At 42.8% G+C, this 15,965-nt stretch overlaps 1 protein-coding gene across 1 annotated transcript in view; it reads right to left on the bottom strand.

The window, feature by feature from the left end:
• Positions 1–15,965, bottom strand: part of Vav3 (vav guanine nucleotide exchange factor 3) — a 335,771-nt gene that overhangs the window by 193,927 nt on the left and 125,879 nt on the right. Inside the window, exon 3 of the mRNA XM_055618154.1 lies at positions 1,028–1,086. Coding sequence (XP_055474129.1) covers positions 1,028–1,086 — 59 coding nt within the window. The remainder of the gene's footprint in view (positions 1–1,027; positions 1,087–15,965) is intronic.

The raw sequence follows: 15,965 nt of genomic DNA, 5'->3' as shown, positions 1-15,965 counted from the left end.
CTATATACAACGTAGGGCATGACTGTTTCAAAATCTACTCCTTACATATAATGATGCAAAAATACATACAGGCATGGACAGCTACTCATTGTTGGGGAGCAAATTAGAAGGAACTGAAGAATCAATCAGCTTAGAAGCTACTTCTATAGAAAGCAGATAAAACCATGGCCCATTTCTGGGAAATGGTCTTCAGGAGGCCCTCCCTGAGACCATTGTGGTTGCATCCAGGAGCTAAGCTGCAGAGCCACTGATGAGTTCTCCTTTGAAACACTCTTGGATCCCCTTTCTCAGAATATGATATGAGCTTAGCAAAGAAAAATGAAGCCAAAAAGGCAGAGATAGAGGCATACAAAGCCCTTTCATGGCTGGAGACTACACACAAAGCCTTGAAAAAAAAAAATAACATTTCTGCTTCCAGGCGACCGGGCTATATCTTCATTTCCTGTATCTTATATTCTTTGCTGACTGCTACAATTTAGGTAAGAAGACATAATCTCAGACAGCAAAAGCTTGAACAGCAAACACCTCTCTACTTCCACGCTTACCACCTGTATTATACTCCACTGCACGGAGATGGCATAGATAAACTGTCTACTTCCGAGCTTTTCATGCCTCGCCCAGTCTTCAACACACACCCTTGTAAGCCCATCATTTAGCGCTTCTCTGATTGTCCCTTAAATTCATTGATGTCATGAGTTACTGGAATGGTCTCTTCTACAGAAACGACATAGATTTTATTTTTAAATATTTGTGTATTAAAACATTCACATTTGTTCTAATGAATTATATAGGAAAAGCTGAAGAATTTTTTAAAGGGGCCATGACCAGCGGCAGCAAACTGAGAACAATGTTCAGCTATTGAGTCTTATTCGATTCTATCACTAAGTTCTTAATTGCTCAGTGAAGCTCAAATGTGCGTGTAGCACTGGCGTACCAAACGTGAAGAGCCTTGCAGACAAGAACCATTCAAGAAATAGCATTGAAATGAATGACACGGGAGACGGGAAGCACAGCGGCATGGACTCACCTGATTCCTGTGGCCAAAGCAATTGGTGTGCGGGATAACCGAGACAGTGTTTCTATAACCTGAAGTAAAAAAAGAGGAGAACGTCCATTGAGCGTGAACTTACCAAGGCTTAACACTTTTCTCAAAAGCAACACTTTCCCCATTCCATAATAACAACGGTGAAAAACATAAATTTATAGATTCAAAAAGTGTAAAATGGAAAGAGTCATGACTGAGAGGCTTAAATGCCCGGATTATACCTGTGCTCTTTTTCTTTTAATTTTATGACTTAAATCAGCTTATTAATACACATGAGTGGCAGTGCTCTTCCAATGAATCAGGGAGTTAAATACATTAACCCCAAATACCCAGTACCTTATACTGAAGAATCTTAAAGATCACATAAGTGTGTGTTCCCCAGCATGTAACCCACTAGATACATGGAGCTTTTAAAGTTATTTTTTAATTTTAATTTTTTCTTCACAATGTATTCATTCTATATCCCAATTGAAGCCCCCTCCCTCAACTCCCCCCAGTCCTACCCTCCCTTTTTCTTCCCCCTATCTCCCTTCCTCTAGTCCACTGAAAGGGGGAGTTCTCCTCCATTGCCATCTGCCCATAGCTTGTTAAGTCTCATCAGGACTGCCTGGATCCTCTTCCTCAGCGGCCTGGCAAGGCTGCATCGCCAGGGGCAAGTGATCAAAGAGCAGACAACTGAGTTCATGATAGAGGCAGCCCCTGCTCCCTTCACTAGGAGAGCCACATGGAGACTGGGTTGCCAATCTGAGCAGGGGGTCGAGGTCCTCTACATACATCGTCCTACATTGGTGCATCAGTTCCTGCAGGATCCTCTGGGCTCAGATCTTTTAGTTTTGATGGTCTCCCCGTGGGGCTCCTGTCTCTCCATGTCCCTCTATTTCCACCCCTCCCTTCCTAAACTAACAACCAACACCGAAGTTAAAATGTGTTTTTTTAAAAAATCATAAATTTCATTTCCATGCTATTCTAGCCAAATTTTGAGCACTCAGTCATCACAGTTTCTGTTGCATTTTGGACCACACAGATATCAGATGTTTCCACATCACAGCAGGCTTCGCTGAGCAACAAAATGGTTTAGATTGCCAGACCTTGAGCCTGGTCACAGGAGCGCAAATCCAGGTTTCCCATTCATTAGCCAGGTAACTTTAAGCAACCACCTAAATTCACTAGGTTTGGTTTCTTCCTCTAGATAGGGCGTCAAATAATAGCTAATGATCTTCAGACTACTGTAAAGATTAAAAAACACAGTACATGCAAACTGGCTCAAGGCTAGCAATTCTTTATAATCGCCAATTTTAAAGAAATTGCTTCATTATACTTCAAGTGTGTTCAGGAATTTTTCTGCTCTAAATTACTCTTGATTATGCATTTCAAAAACTCTTCATGAAGACCTTCAGTGCCTAAGCCCAAGTGCTTTCTGCTAACAGTTTTAACATCTGCACCTGGTAATTTTACTCCTCTTTCAATTATTTGTACCTAAAATCATCTTTGGCTGAGACTCACTGAGGAAACCAGTGATCTACAATGCATTTTTCTCATTAATTCCATTTTTATGATAAATATAATTGCTCAAATTCTCAACATTAAGCACAAGAGTGGCGGTCCTCCTATGCCATTCATGGAAGAAAACACATGTGTCTAGACTGAGGCGGCCCAGTAGTTATCTAAAAGTCCTCAGCTCCAGGACAGGAAAGTGAGCAAAGGTCACCAGCCCTCAGAGGATGCTGCTAAAGGGTACCACTCACATGGATGGGGTCTCAAAACTTCTGGCTCAGGTGTGAGCCTACCTGGAGCCTTGTTCACTAGTTCTCAGGTGAGCTCACCTTTGCTAGACTCTATGAAACATGGATAAGAACAGCTAATACTGCTGCATGAAGTTACTGGGGGAAAATGAGAGTGCTCACCAAATGCTTGTGGGCTTTTTCACTGTGTAAAATAGAATCAACTACACAGGAAACTGTAATTACATTATTGACCATAGACAGCAATGGCCTGTCGTCCTGGATCCTTGGAAACTGTGACAGGAGGACGCGTGGCCTGTTAGCACTAGTAGACAGGACACACATATCAATCAGTTCCGTGGAGGCACTCTACAGTGCAAACATAGCTCAAAATGACATGTTATATACAATTTGTATAGAGTTCTGTTAACTTAAAAATAAACCAAGACATGTTCCAACATGTTTAGCAAGAGCAAAGGACAGAGGATGCTTTAGGATGGTGCCTAAGAGGGGAAAAAAGCCGGAGACCCAGAGACCAGGGGAGTAAAGCTATTGACCCCCAAATTCTGCAGTTTTAACTATATAACCTTCTGATGAGACACTAGGAAAGAAAAAGAACTGAAGTCTGAAGATGCTAACATCACGTTTCTAAGTAAAAAGTCTAGTTTTGGAAAAACTCCTGGAATAATCTGAGAAGTATTCAGACCATTGGTTAAAGTAGAGTTTGAGACACACACTGTTGGGATGGGCCAACACTACAGAACCCCAGAGAATGTGCTGTTTCTGTTTTATGCTGTGGTCTCAAGCCTTCTTAGCAAGAGAAACAACATTACTGATATTTTAACGTGGAAACTTAACGTCAATTAATTTTTTCTTTGGAGGTAATTGTATCCTAGTGATAGATTTACAAAATACTTCACTTTTTTACTTTTACCTGGCAACACTCAGAACTACAATCTTTTCCCAGCTGAACCAGCTTGGTTTGTCATGTACACATCCACCAGCAGAGGGAGCCACACGATAGTTTATTACTTTATTTCTACTGATAACCTTTAAGCACACTTTGAAAATTCAGGGGAAGCAACTCCTATGATTTAATGAAGGTTGTTTATTACTATTCAACACTAGAAGATAACACAGATATAAATTCACGGTACATGAGGGTGTGGGGGAAAGACTGTGTGGTGATCTTAGAATGAGTGGCTGTGAGACCCCTCACTTTTATGCCTGTTCTATTTACACATCATTCTAATATTAGATTTAGCCAAAACAACCAAAGGCTCTTTAGTCAAAGCGTTGTTGTTAGAACATCGTCTATTCTACAAAGACAGTTTTTACAGGTTGAAAGCAGACACGTACATAAGTCAGTGCTGGATCCGCAAATCCCCTACACGAATTCCCAGACCTGCCCGTCTGAAACATACAAAGATGAAAGGAAACACTGAAAGACACTTAAAAAATGTATATTCCATAAAACATGTTGATTTTTAAGAGGTTACTTCAAAATAATAATTACCGACATCAGTTCCCAAAAGAGGAAGGTGAGGTGGTAAGAATGTTGCAATAAGCTATACTAACTCCACATCCTGACCTTCCTCTCTGTACCCACATCCTCTATCCCATGGGTAAGAAAATGCATTTGTAAAGAAGTCAACTTTACATTTGAGGGCAGCGTAAATTAGGCCTCTTGTGTCAGGCAGGTGGGAGAAGTAAGCAAGGCCTCTCTGCCCACTTTAAATTGAGTATTACATCCCTAAAGCAATAAGACTATTGTGAGCATCTGGGACAGTGAGCACAGAACAGTGATAATTCTGTTGGGGGAAAGAGAATTCAGCAGAGTGAACAGAGGGTACAGGAAGTTGTGGGGAGCAGCAGCCAGTAGCCAAAGTCACCAAGGGGTTTTCTCAATGGTCCAACAGTGCTCTAAGGTAGCCACAGTGGTACCATTAAAAGTGAGATGTGAGATGTCCTTGGGAGCTGTGGCTGAGCACAGTGACGTCCTTGGGAGCTGTGGCTGAGCACAGTGAAGGCACAGGAAGAAAGAGAACTGTGAGTGATACAGAAGTCAGTCTGTTCAGATGTACACCTGGAAAGCCTATTTTAAAGTCCCCAAGTATCTTTGTTCAGATGAGGCCAGAGTTCCACGAGGCTGCTGGCTCCTCCAAGGCCCCTTCTCCCAAGCCTGGGTTTCATATATCCTCTCTTAGATGGTGGCTATAATTCTGCCCCAGCAGTTATCAGTTTATTTAAAACTTTCAAAATCAGCATTGAATATTTTTCAAAAGAACTCAGGACATTTCTTTCAAGTTAAACTATTAATATATGAAAGCTGTCACCCTCCACCTTCCTTGAGCTCTATCCAGAGGGGACCACAGCCAAGAATCTGCTGTAACTCTTTCGTGCTCTTGTTATGTTTTCCTTTTCCTCCTCCTCCACCTCCTCCTCCTTTTAATAAATGAGTTCCTAGCTTGATATGATGCCTCACGTCTGTAATCCTAACACTTCGGAAGCTGAGAGAGGAGAATTACCACAACTTCAAGACTAATCTGCGCCATATAATGAGTTCTAAGGAAACATAGATTACGGAATGTGACCCTGTCTCAAAAACAGATTTATCATAAAGCTCCTTTTTAAAATCTTTCTAAGATTTTTCTAAAACGTTCCGAGTCATGCTTCGTCGGTAACAATCAATCACAACCATGCCGCCATGCAGAGAGGTACTTTATCCACTTTTAATGCTGTGTGACACTCCAACATGTGTAAATAATCTAGTGATTTTGCCATTTTCCCATCTGCAAGTGGATTACAGCACTCTGCTACGAGGCCAGCACTCACCATCCCTGCCAAATGCTTGCTCAATTACATGCAGGTTCTGCTGCAGGAAGGATAGTGAAGTGGGTGACTGCCCGTGAGACAAGGGATGAAGACATTCCTTAAAGTGCTTGCGTGAACTTAGACACTCCTGAGGGACTTGTGGGAATGCAGCAAAGCATTCCGGTAGTAATTAGTCCGCTCTCCAACAACTGAAAAATACCTTCAGGGCAAACAACCCAAACTGCTTCCTCCTTGTTTAAGTCTCCTAAGAGTCACCGAACATAAACTATCTGTTGCCCCAGTAGGTGGAGGAGTAATGTTTGCCTAGCAAAAATCACTGTGAAGATCCTGGGTCACTGCAATATGGAAAGGGCTAGCCTGGCACCAGTAGGGAAATACTAAACAGCTGAAGAAGGAACTCACTGTCGAGGAATTTTAATCCTGCAACATGGCTGCTCGGACAAGGATCACATCCAAAGACCTGCTAGGTCTACGTGATACAGCTAGAATGCAGGCCTGCTCTAGATTACAGTATGATCTAGCCAGAATGCAGAAATACCCTTAGTAAACACCTTTCATCCCAAACAATGAAGGTAATGTAAGTTTATAGACAGAAGTAGCCATGTTTAAATTTGGCATCTAATTGAGGAACAGAGAAAGTGAGAGATCAGAGCAAGACTTGACAGAATAAGTCAGAGACAGAATACGCCCAACTCCCACAAGATCAGGACAGGAGAAGCTACAGAAGAGCAGCACAGCGAGAGAAAAGAAGAATATTTTTACCAAAAGTTTTTTACTGGAGCCGTTTTACAGAGACGGGTTGCAGAGAGAATAAACTAGACCCAGTTGAAGACAGTCTGAGCCAAAGAATGAGAAGAAGCCAGAAAATTAAAATATATTGCCAGAATTAGTCTGAGGCTAGGCAGAGCAATTCATCAGAAGCCAAGAGAAGACAGTTTGAATTGGTCAGCTTGGAGAGGAGTTTGGGCCAGAACAGCTGAGTTGAAGCAGCCAGAGAGAGTTCAGAAAGAGCTAGAAAGGCTTGGAAACAGCTTTCATCTCATGCCCTCCTCAAAGGACATAGAAATGACATTTACAACTGAGAGTAAATATTAATGTTAGGTATGGGAAAGTGTCACCCAGCTCCTCAACCCTAAAGAGAACAAACAGCATGTGAAATCCCTGTACTTTTTCATTTTGACAAAGACTTTTCATTGTCATTGACAAATTGTTTTACCACCAGTTTGTCGGTTTAAAGGCTATTACATAAAGCAAAACGCATTACTGAATACAAACTTCCCCCAAATTTTTTTAAACTATTCTCTTCAAGAGACCCCTGACAAGATCCAGTCTTTGCTTACTTGGCACATTAGTGTCACTGTGGCGTGAAGTGCAAAAATCAGCTCAGTGGTTCAGGAGAGCTGTGTAGCATCACAGCACCACAGCCCATGTGAGCAGCTGTGGTGTGAGATCCAGGCGTGGCATCAAGGCTCCCTCAGGCTCAGAGCAAATGCCCCAAGGAATAGAGACAAACACAGGATCGAAACGACGTGACTGGGAACAGGGGCATCAGGGTGTTGGTCTGGGAGATTCAGACAAAGGCATTGGCCTTGAAGGAGAGGCCAGCTGTGATCTAAGTCAACCAAGGGAACGAGAATATTACCCTCAACTCCAGATACCTGACAATGGGGCCCAGTTCTAAACCCAGCCAGATGGCGGGTTGCAGATTAGCGATATATTTCACCTTCAGTCTCCTAGGAAATCAAAAGAACTCATTACATTAATTTTCTTTGCAATTCCAATTTCACACAGTAAATTACCCCATTAGGACACACTGCAGCTCAGCGTCACTTCCAGCCACATGTTTTCAGAGATTTCCTTGGACACTGGCTGTTGCTCTGTCACTTTTTCCTGCAGGGTGCTGTCAGGAAAAAAAAAAAAATGCTCCTAGAACCATCTCCACTTGCCACACAAAGAAATGCAGCCAGAGGACACAGACAAGCATCCTTTCTGATCAGGATTACAAACAATGGGAAATGAATTTCCATTTTTCTCTGGATCAGTGGATGTGTGTAGCTTAAATGGGTCAAATTTCCAGCCTGTAGCCCTCCCTCAGTGCTGGTAACAAATACATAAATTATTATTTTTTTCTGTCTCATTTCTTGTGTTAGAATAACTGCTAGTTTCTCTCTGTCTTCTAGTTCATCTCTCATTAAATTCCCCTTCCACCAGGCTACCATAAAGACTGAATGGCGTTTCTAAATCGTCATTGTGCACATCTGTGCCCCTCATGCAAAGAGCTGCAACTGCTGAGCAGCACACTACAGGATCCCTATCCTCTCTGTCTCTCCAGCCCACTCTCCCACTCCTCTGACTTGTACCACACTAGGCTGAACCCAACCACATTGCCTACTGTGCTCCACAGAGGCCCCAGATTCCTACCTTTAGAACAGTGTTTCTCAACCTGCCTAATGCCGCGACCGTTTAATACAGTTCCTCCTGTTGTGGTGACCCCCAACCATAAAATCATTTTATTGTTACTTTATAACTGTCATGTTGCCACTGAATGAACCATAATGTAAATACCTGTGTTTTCTGATGATCTTAAGCAAATCCCCGTGAAAGGGCTGTTTGACCCCCCAAAAGGATTGCAACCCACATTTTGGGAACCATTGCTTTCGATTATGAAGGACTATAATATTCTCAATCTTAAAATTTTAGCAGGGGCATTCAAAATTAAGTGCCTCCCACTAAAAGATAAGGTGGAATGAAGAACACTGAGACCAATAATGCCAATGTCCTCACGCCAACTAAAACACACTGTGAGAACCTTTTTTTTTTTTTTTTTTTTTTTTTTTTTTTTTTTTTTTTTTTTTTTTATACAGTGTTCTATCACCTTGGTCCAAATGCCTGGCAAGGATAACCTGAATAAGAAACTCAGCTGTCCACTCTCAAAGAAACCATTTGGCAAATGTGATCTTATTTCCAAGTCACATGCCCTGCCTTTAAGCTCGGGGTAGAGACAAAAACTACAGAGAGGATCTTGCACTTTCTCTTCAAATTGTGTCTCTATCTATTATTCTATTTTTAGGTGAACAATTCCTGCCTTATTAATATCTCCACTGAGGAATTCATTCTGGGACAATGATGGCAGTGACTAAAACTAAAACCAGCAAACATGGGAAAAGGAAAATCTGCAGCTTCTTCTTTCAAAAAGAATGTTTTGTTTTGGTTTTTTTTTGTATTTTATTTTTTTCTTATCAGTTACATTTTATAACTCTGTACCCCAGCTGTGTCCCGATCCCTCAATCCCTCCCAGTCCCTCCCTCCCTCCCTCCTCTCCACCGTGCCCCTTGCCAAGTCCACTGATAGGGGGGACCTCCTCCCCATTCATCTGATCCTGTTTTATCAGGTATCTTCAGGACTGGCTGCAAAGCTCTCCTCTGTGGCCTAACAGGACTGCTCCTCCCTTGGGGGGTGGGGAGGCCAAAGAGCCAGTCATTGAGTTCCTGTTAGAAATAGTCCTTGTTCCCCTCACTATGGGAAACCAATTGGTTACTGAGCTACCACAGGCTACATCTGAGCAGAGGTTCTAGGTTACATTCATACATGGTCCTTGGTTGCATGTCAGTCTCAGAAAAGACCCTGTGCCCAGATATATTTGGTCCTTGTGGAGCTCCTATCCTTTCCTCATCAGACTAACTCCCCTTCTTTCTTATGATTCCCTGTACTCTGCCAAAGGTTTGGTCATGAGTCTTTGCTTTGAAAACACTGCTAGTTAGAGTTTTCTTCTCTTGCGTTATCAAAGAGGCATCGCTACGGGTCTTCCTTTGTGAGTTTCTTTAGGTAGTAACTGGGCAACACGTGGGGAGGTTGACTTGCTCCTTGCTTTTACATTTGAGTATGTGCATATTCAACATGTTCTAGATAAGTCTGTAGAGGAAAGATTAGTAAATGAGTGCTTTGAGACCAGACAGGAGAGCAGCCTCTTCTTAGCTGACAGAGAAAAGAGAACATTGCAGCATACTTCATATAAAAAATGGCTCGAGAAGGAGCAGACTCAGTAGTGGACACTCTTGTTGGTTTAATGGAATATTAATATGGCAAGTTCTCCTTCCTTGACCTCACCTAGAATGCCAGGGAGAGCCAACAATCTCACCAGTCTTTCATAGCAAGATAAAAATGTGGGGCAACTAAGGTCTTAAAGGCAACTCTCACTCAAGAAGACCATGGGCAAATGGTCAATGCCTCTCCTGTGCTTCTTGAGCAGACAGCAGTGGAATGACCTCACCTCTTCCTGAGGTTCCTGTGAAGCCAAGCACAGCTGCCCATACAGCACCTTGTATGCTTCTGGACTTACTTTCTCTTTTCCCATTTTATTTCTTGTATGCTTTTTATTCCTGTATTTCAGGGGCTTTGTTATATTTACAAAATAAACATCTTAAAATGCCAAAAAAAAAAACAAACTACAGAGAGTACGGAGGAGCAGCTTTAGACAAGTTCGGTGATGCGAATTAAGCTGAACATCGGGAAAGGAACGGGATTTCCTTCAGGCCCCATCCCAGCAGAGCTTCGGTAGAGCCATGGCGGCTCTGGCAGGCAATAACGTCATTACCAGCTGCTGCTGACTCACAGGCTCACTTTCCCAGGGGCAAGGCCTATGCATTCCTGTCTGGTCAGAGGTGTGTGCTCTGAGAGAAATGAGGGGAAGTTCTGTAGGCTAAAGGGCGGGAATTTTAATGCATATTCACAGATGCCCAACCATCACACAGGTGGGGCAAAGCCAACTCACTTTGAAAGTGAGTTGGCCATCCGTGACGACGGCCAGCTTGCAGTATGACAAGCAGACTGCCAAAAAGGAAAGGCAATGCCGGAGTGATGGGGTCTCACGTGGAGAAGACTGTGGCACTGATTAGCAGTGGGAGGTGCCTCACCCTGTCTTGGCCTCGAGGTACCTAAGCGGAGTAAACCACCTAGCAGAAATGATGACTGCCAGGACAAGAGTAAAACATCAGCCACCTTCCAGCTAGATGGCTAACACTGGCCATTTTATAACCCTCTTGAAAGTGCTTTCATATGTGCTCGATAAGTTAAAACGCAGGCAAACTAATTCATCGTCACGTAGCTTCCACACCAAAAGAAGTCAGCACAAACATGGGAGCCTCATACGTAGTTTAAAATTTTGAAAAGAAGCTTCATTAGAAAAACACTGAAGATTAATGGTTTCACAAGCATTTATTCAGTATCTCTGAAATATCATTCCAACCGGCCATCACTGTGCAATTCAAGCCAGTTTACATTGTTATCTTTTCCATAACCAATTTTCAAAATCTCATGCGCACGCAAATTGTAGTCACAGTTCATCTCAACTCGTCTCAAATACATCTTGAGCACAGTGGCCACAGGTGGCTGGTGGCTCCTGTTCTGGAGAAGAGGGGTCCAGATGAGACATTCACAGTGCTCATACCACGATGGGAAAGGAAACCATGTCCCCAGTCACAAAAAGACTGTGCTGGAGCATGATATGAGGCTGGGACATGGCTCTGTGGCTGAAGCGCTTCATGAGCAAGCGTGAGAACCTTATTTAATACCCAGCACCTAAACCAGACACACACACACACACACACATACACATACACACACACACACACATGGTACGGAGGAGAGAGGGGAAAAAAAAACCCAAAAACCCCCCTACCAAGAACTCATCATTCCAGATTTAGTCTGCCCTTTGCAACAGAAGCAGAGGAGGGCTACAGAGATCTGAGAAGGTGGTAGCAAGCCCTGTGAGGAGGAGGAAACTACCCCTCCACACAGGACACATGTATTGCCTACTTCTCCATTCATGAATGCCACTTAAAAAAAAACTCAGCCAATCCATCAGGCATCTAACTGGATACTAATAAAACAGGATTTTCGTGGAAACCAGTTTGATCCACTGTCTTTTTCCTTTTTTCACTTTTCTTAGTGTCAGCCTTGCCTCGGGGCCATACCTAATCATATCGACTCGTACTTTCAACTTCCCATATTACATTTAATCAGCTTTGTAAAATTCCCTTGGATTGTGACTTATGCAAAAACCTGAAGGTTAGCTTTTACTCCTACTTAACTGCACTTCAAGGTGCCTTTTCTTTTTTCCATTCCACATCTTTGATTTTCTCTAAGTAACTGTCCCTGAATTGCATACAGGGATTTTTTTTTTTTTTTTTGAAACAGCATGATAATATCTGTGGCTTTAAAACTCTGTCACCTGTGACCTTTAAATCCTCAGGGCAATGTTTCCTTGTGATTCCCAGAAGGCTTCTTTTGCTGAACTCAGATCGTTTCCAATGAGAGGGGACCACTTTTTTTAGTCACTAGCCGCTCAGAGTATGAGTGATTAATCCAGGATAATCTGAATTTCCTTTAGGGTCTGAGCATTTACCAAGAACTGGATCAGAGATGATAATCCTCTCAGAGGATGTAGAAAAGTAGCTCATTGCTTAGGCTGCAGGACTAAGGGGAGGGAGCACATCACCCGCCTGCATTAATGGGGAAGCCTTGGCCACTTTTTCCTCTGACTTAATTTTTCATTTCATAGTCTGATTCATCTCAACCTTGGATGGGATGTTCTGACTGGAAGAACCTGTAGAGTTTACTTAGATGACAAAAGCTGTGAAACAATATTCCTGTCTTCCAAAGCTGCCTCTGAGGAGCTTCTTTAGAGATGGACTTTGACACTGGACACACCCAATACTCTTTGTCTCAGTCAGACAAGATTTCGTCTTCCCAGACAGTCTAAGAACGAGACAAAAATTCTTCATGGGCGATCACATGTATACAGATGAAGCCACCAAGATAGCTTACCTCTAAGCTATTAAGTTAGCCATACCCTTGAAATGCTTACCCTGATGGTGCTCAAAGTATTTGCAAACTTTTATATATTGTAAGTAAACAAATTCTTAGACAGAGAAGCAGGGTGGACCTACTTGGTACTGCTCCTACTGTGTACTGACTGCAATTCCATAGTTGTATACTGTGGTCTCACATTATGTCTTCTTATTTGCATGACTGTCTGTTTCCTTTTTTAATTTTTTTTTACTGTTTCTATGTATATGTGTAGGCAGGCACATGCCAAAGTGGGGGTAAGGAGGGTGGAGAACTTGTGGGCTCTCTTTCCATCATGTGGTTTCAGAGGACTGAACTCAGGACATCAAGAAAAGACGATCTGAACAGATGTAAACAGCCCCCAGGTGAGGCACATAACTTAGATCTTGATGTCCTGGAGATCTGGCAAGAGGGACTTTTCTGAGTTGGATACTGAAAAGTAGAGACTGTGAAAAGTTCTAGTAAAATAACAATTGTGTTGATTAAGAAAGAAAGAACTGAAGGTTACTCCAAACCCATCAAACCCCTGCCCGCTTTGATCCTCACAGGACTCCTAACTCACATCCCACATCCCACAAAATTATCCTTCTCATTGTTGAATATAGAACAAAAGCTCAATAACTGGGTAATTGATTGTTTGAATCAAAGCAAAGCTAACAGAAGAACCTAACGACATTTTTCCAGGTCCCACCCCCCCCCCCCACACACACACAAAGTTCTTGGCATAAAACATTGTTTCAAAGTGGCTTATGCAGAATAGCTTTGCCAACACGACTGTCTCAAAACATCACACACAACAGTGCTCTGGACACTGGCTGCAGCTGTGCCTTGTTATGAGACCATGGTTGGGTTTCTCTGGGCCTCAGACCCTCCTTTCCAACAAAGAGTGGCTTCAGATAATGAAACTTGTTTAATCCGCTTTCTGTCAGCCCCAAGGAAATAGCTGAAGCTGGATCCAATCCTTGCTTAAAGGTATAGAACTTAGGCACAAATGTGGGCACCTGTAGCCTTGCCCCTGAGAGGCTAAGGCAGAAGGAGCCTGTGAGTTCAAGACCACCCAGAGAGACAAGGAATAAAGGAGAGGGAGTGGAAAGGGGATAAAGGAAGATGGATATTACAGGATGGAAGCTGAAGTCCAAGATCAGGCAACCTCAACTCTTTGGAGTCTGGGGAGGGCTCCTTTGGGTGTAACACAAGGCAGTGAATTCCAAATAAAACATCAGTGAACAGAAGAAGACAAGAGTATGGGCTAGCCTCACTTAATAACAACTCACTCACCAGGTAACTCACTCTATGAGACCACACTCATCCTCCCAAAGGAGCATCCCCAGCATCCCCAGTGACCTACCTACTTCTCATTAGCCCCGCCCCCTAAAGGTCCTACCATCTCCACAACACCACGCCATGGAAGAACAAGCCTCTAGCAAATGAACCTCTGGGGAGAAGAGTCCTAGGAAAAGTTACAGGTTTCTAACTTCAACTCTACCCAGCAAAGCGGCCACAGCTCTGGGCCTCACCAGTGAGCCCACAGGGCACAGTCTCACCAGCTGGGATTTTTAAGGAATATGTTCTTTTAGAAGCAAGGCCACGCACTGGTGCTGATGTGCTCGAGTACCAGTTGTTTCTACTCCTTGGCTATCCTCCAATTTTTATCTAATTTTTATCTGAATTCTTAAGCAATGACAATGACGTCATGGAAACAAACACAATTATTCTTAAGTTCTATTTTTTTGAACACCTCAGATATTAAAATTTTCTCTTCTCTGTTGCTACCTGACTAATAATTCTCTGAAACTTTATTTCAGCACAACTCGCTAGAAAGACTCTTTCAACCAAATGGTTGTGTGGACTGGATTCCCTTGTGCTCGTTGGAGCCGCTGAATCCTGCAATTTCTGGCATTGCTACCATTTTTTTCACAGCCTTATGAGAAGTCTGAAAAGAACACCGCCATACAGGACACTTCTATGGAGGCTGGAGTCACAAGTCAGCTTCTATTTTAGAACTTAGTTGTTATCTTCATGTGTGTATCTATATGTGTATATGCCGTGTTGCACATTCCCTTCAGCTGGAGTCACAGACGGTTGTGAACTACACACTGTGGGTTCTGGGAACTAAACTTGGGTCTTCCGGAAGAGCATCAAGCACTCCTGACTGCCGAATCATCGCGCCAGCATTTACTCCAGGTCCCTCCATCCAAAGAGCTTTCAAGAAGGCCTTTGGCCTTCCTGTGGTTTGCAGAGAAGGAAACAGAGAAAAAGGAAGGACTTGCTTGGAGCTGACAAGGCCCCATCTCCCTGGCTTCCCTCCTGATTCCCAGCCAGGGGCTGCCTGTGTCTCTAATAAACAGGATATCCAAACAGGACATGCAGTGACAGGTTAGCAGCAGCAGCTATCTATTAAGCCACATGGCTAAGCAATTTCAGCTCTGTTTCCATTGCTTGATGCCTTGTTTAGTTGTTGCTTTACTTTGATGACAGGATCTGACCATGCCCAGCTTGACATTTATTTTAATATATTGTTAGGAAATTAGTAATGAGTGTATATAAATTTGTAGTCCAGCAATATATTTTAATGAGAAATGCAAAAACAAAAAACAAAACAAACAAAAAACGTCTCTTCATTCTTACAACCAAGTAAATAGTTTTCAGGCTTTCTTTTGTTGTCATTCAAAATGAAATTTAATCAGATGCCAAGGACTAAGAGCATGATTGAAGGCATGCTTCACTATGTCCAAATCAGACTCTTGTAATGAGATGGTTCTTTAAGAACAAGAGAGGACACTTGCCAATTTTCCTTTCCCTTCTTTTCTACTGAGTGGAGCACTGTACTCAAGTTACAGGAAGGAACAGGAAGTCAGCAGATGCCACTGCTCCCTCCAAAGTCACAGGCCTCTGACAGTTACTAATACAAAACAAGACTCAGACTTAATTCACTGAAATACAATGCTCAGAGCATCAAAACAAATTTGACTGTTTGCACACTCCTGACAAATAATGACTAATTCAGAACCTATAAGCATATTTAATAGTGTCCTGAAATGGAGAGATTTCACAATGGCTGGAAGACTTACCTGACATACAACTTTTTTTTTCCTTTTTTAAAACTATTTTTATTTTTATTAATTACACTTTATTCACTTTGTATCCCCCCTGTGGTTCCCTCTCTCCTCCAGTCCCAATCCCTCCCTTCCTCCACCCTCTGCATGCATGCCCCTCCCCAAGTCCACTGATAGGTGAGGTCTTCTTTTCCTTCCTTCTGATCCTAGTCAATTAGATCTCATCAGGACTGGCTGCATTGTCTTCTTCTGTAGCCTGGTAATGCTGCTTCCCCCTGAGGGGGAGGTAATTAAAGAGCAGGCCAATCAATTCGTGTCAGAGACAGTCCCTGTTCCTATTACAGTGGAACCCACTTGGATACTGAACTGCCATGGGCTACATCTGTGCATGGGTCTTAGGTTATCTCCATGCATGGTCCTTGGTTGGAGTATCAGTCTGAGGAAAGATCCCTGTGCTCAGAT

The sequence above is a fragment of the Psammomys obesus genome, unplaced genomic scaffold (genome assembly GCF_907164565.1).
Source record: "Psammomys obesus unplaced genomic scaffold, mPsaObe1.curated_primary_1811, whole genome shotgun sequence".
NCBI classification, from domain to species: Eukaryota; Metazoa; Chordata; class Mammalia; order Rodentia; family Muridae; genus Psammomys; species Psammomys obesus.
The sequence above is the reverse complement of the archived record's forward strand: the minus strand, read 5'-3'. Positions and strand labels throughout refer to the sequence as shown.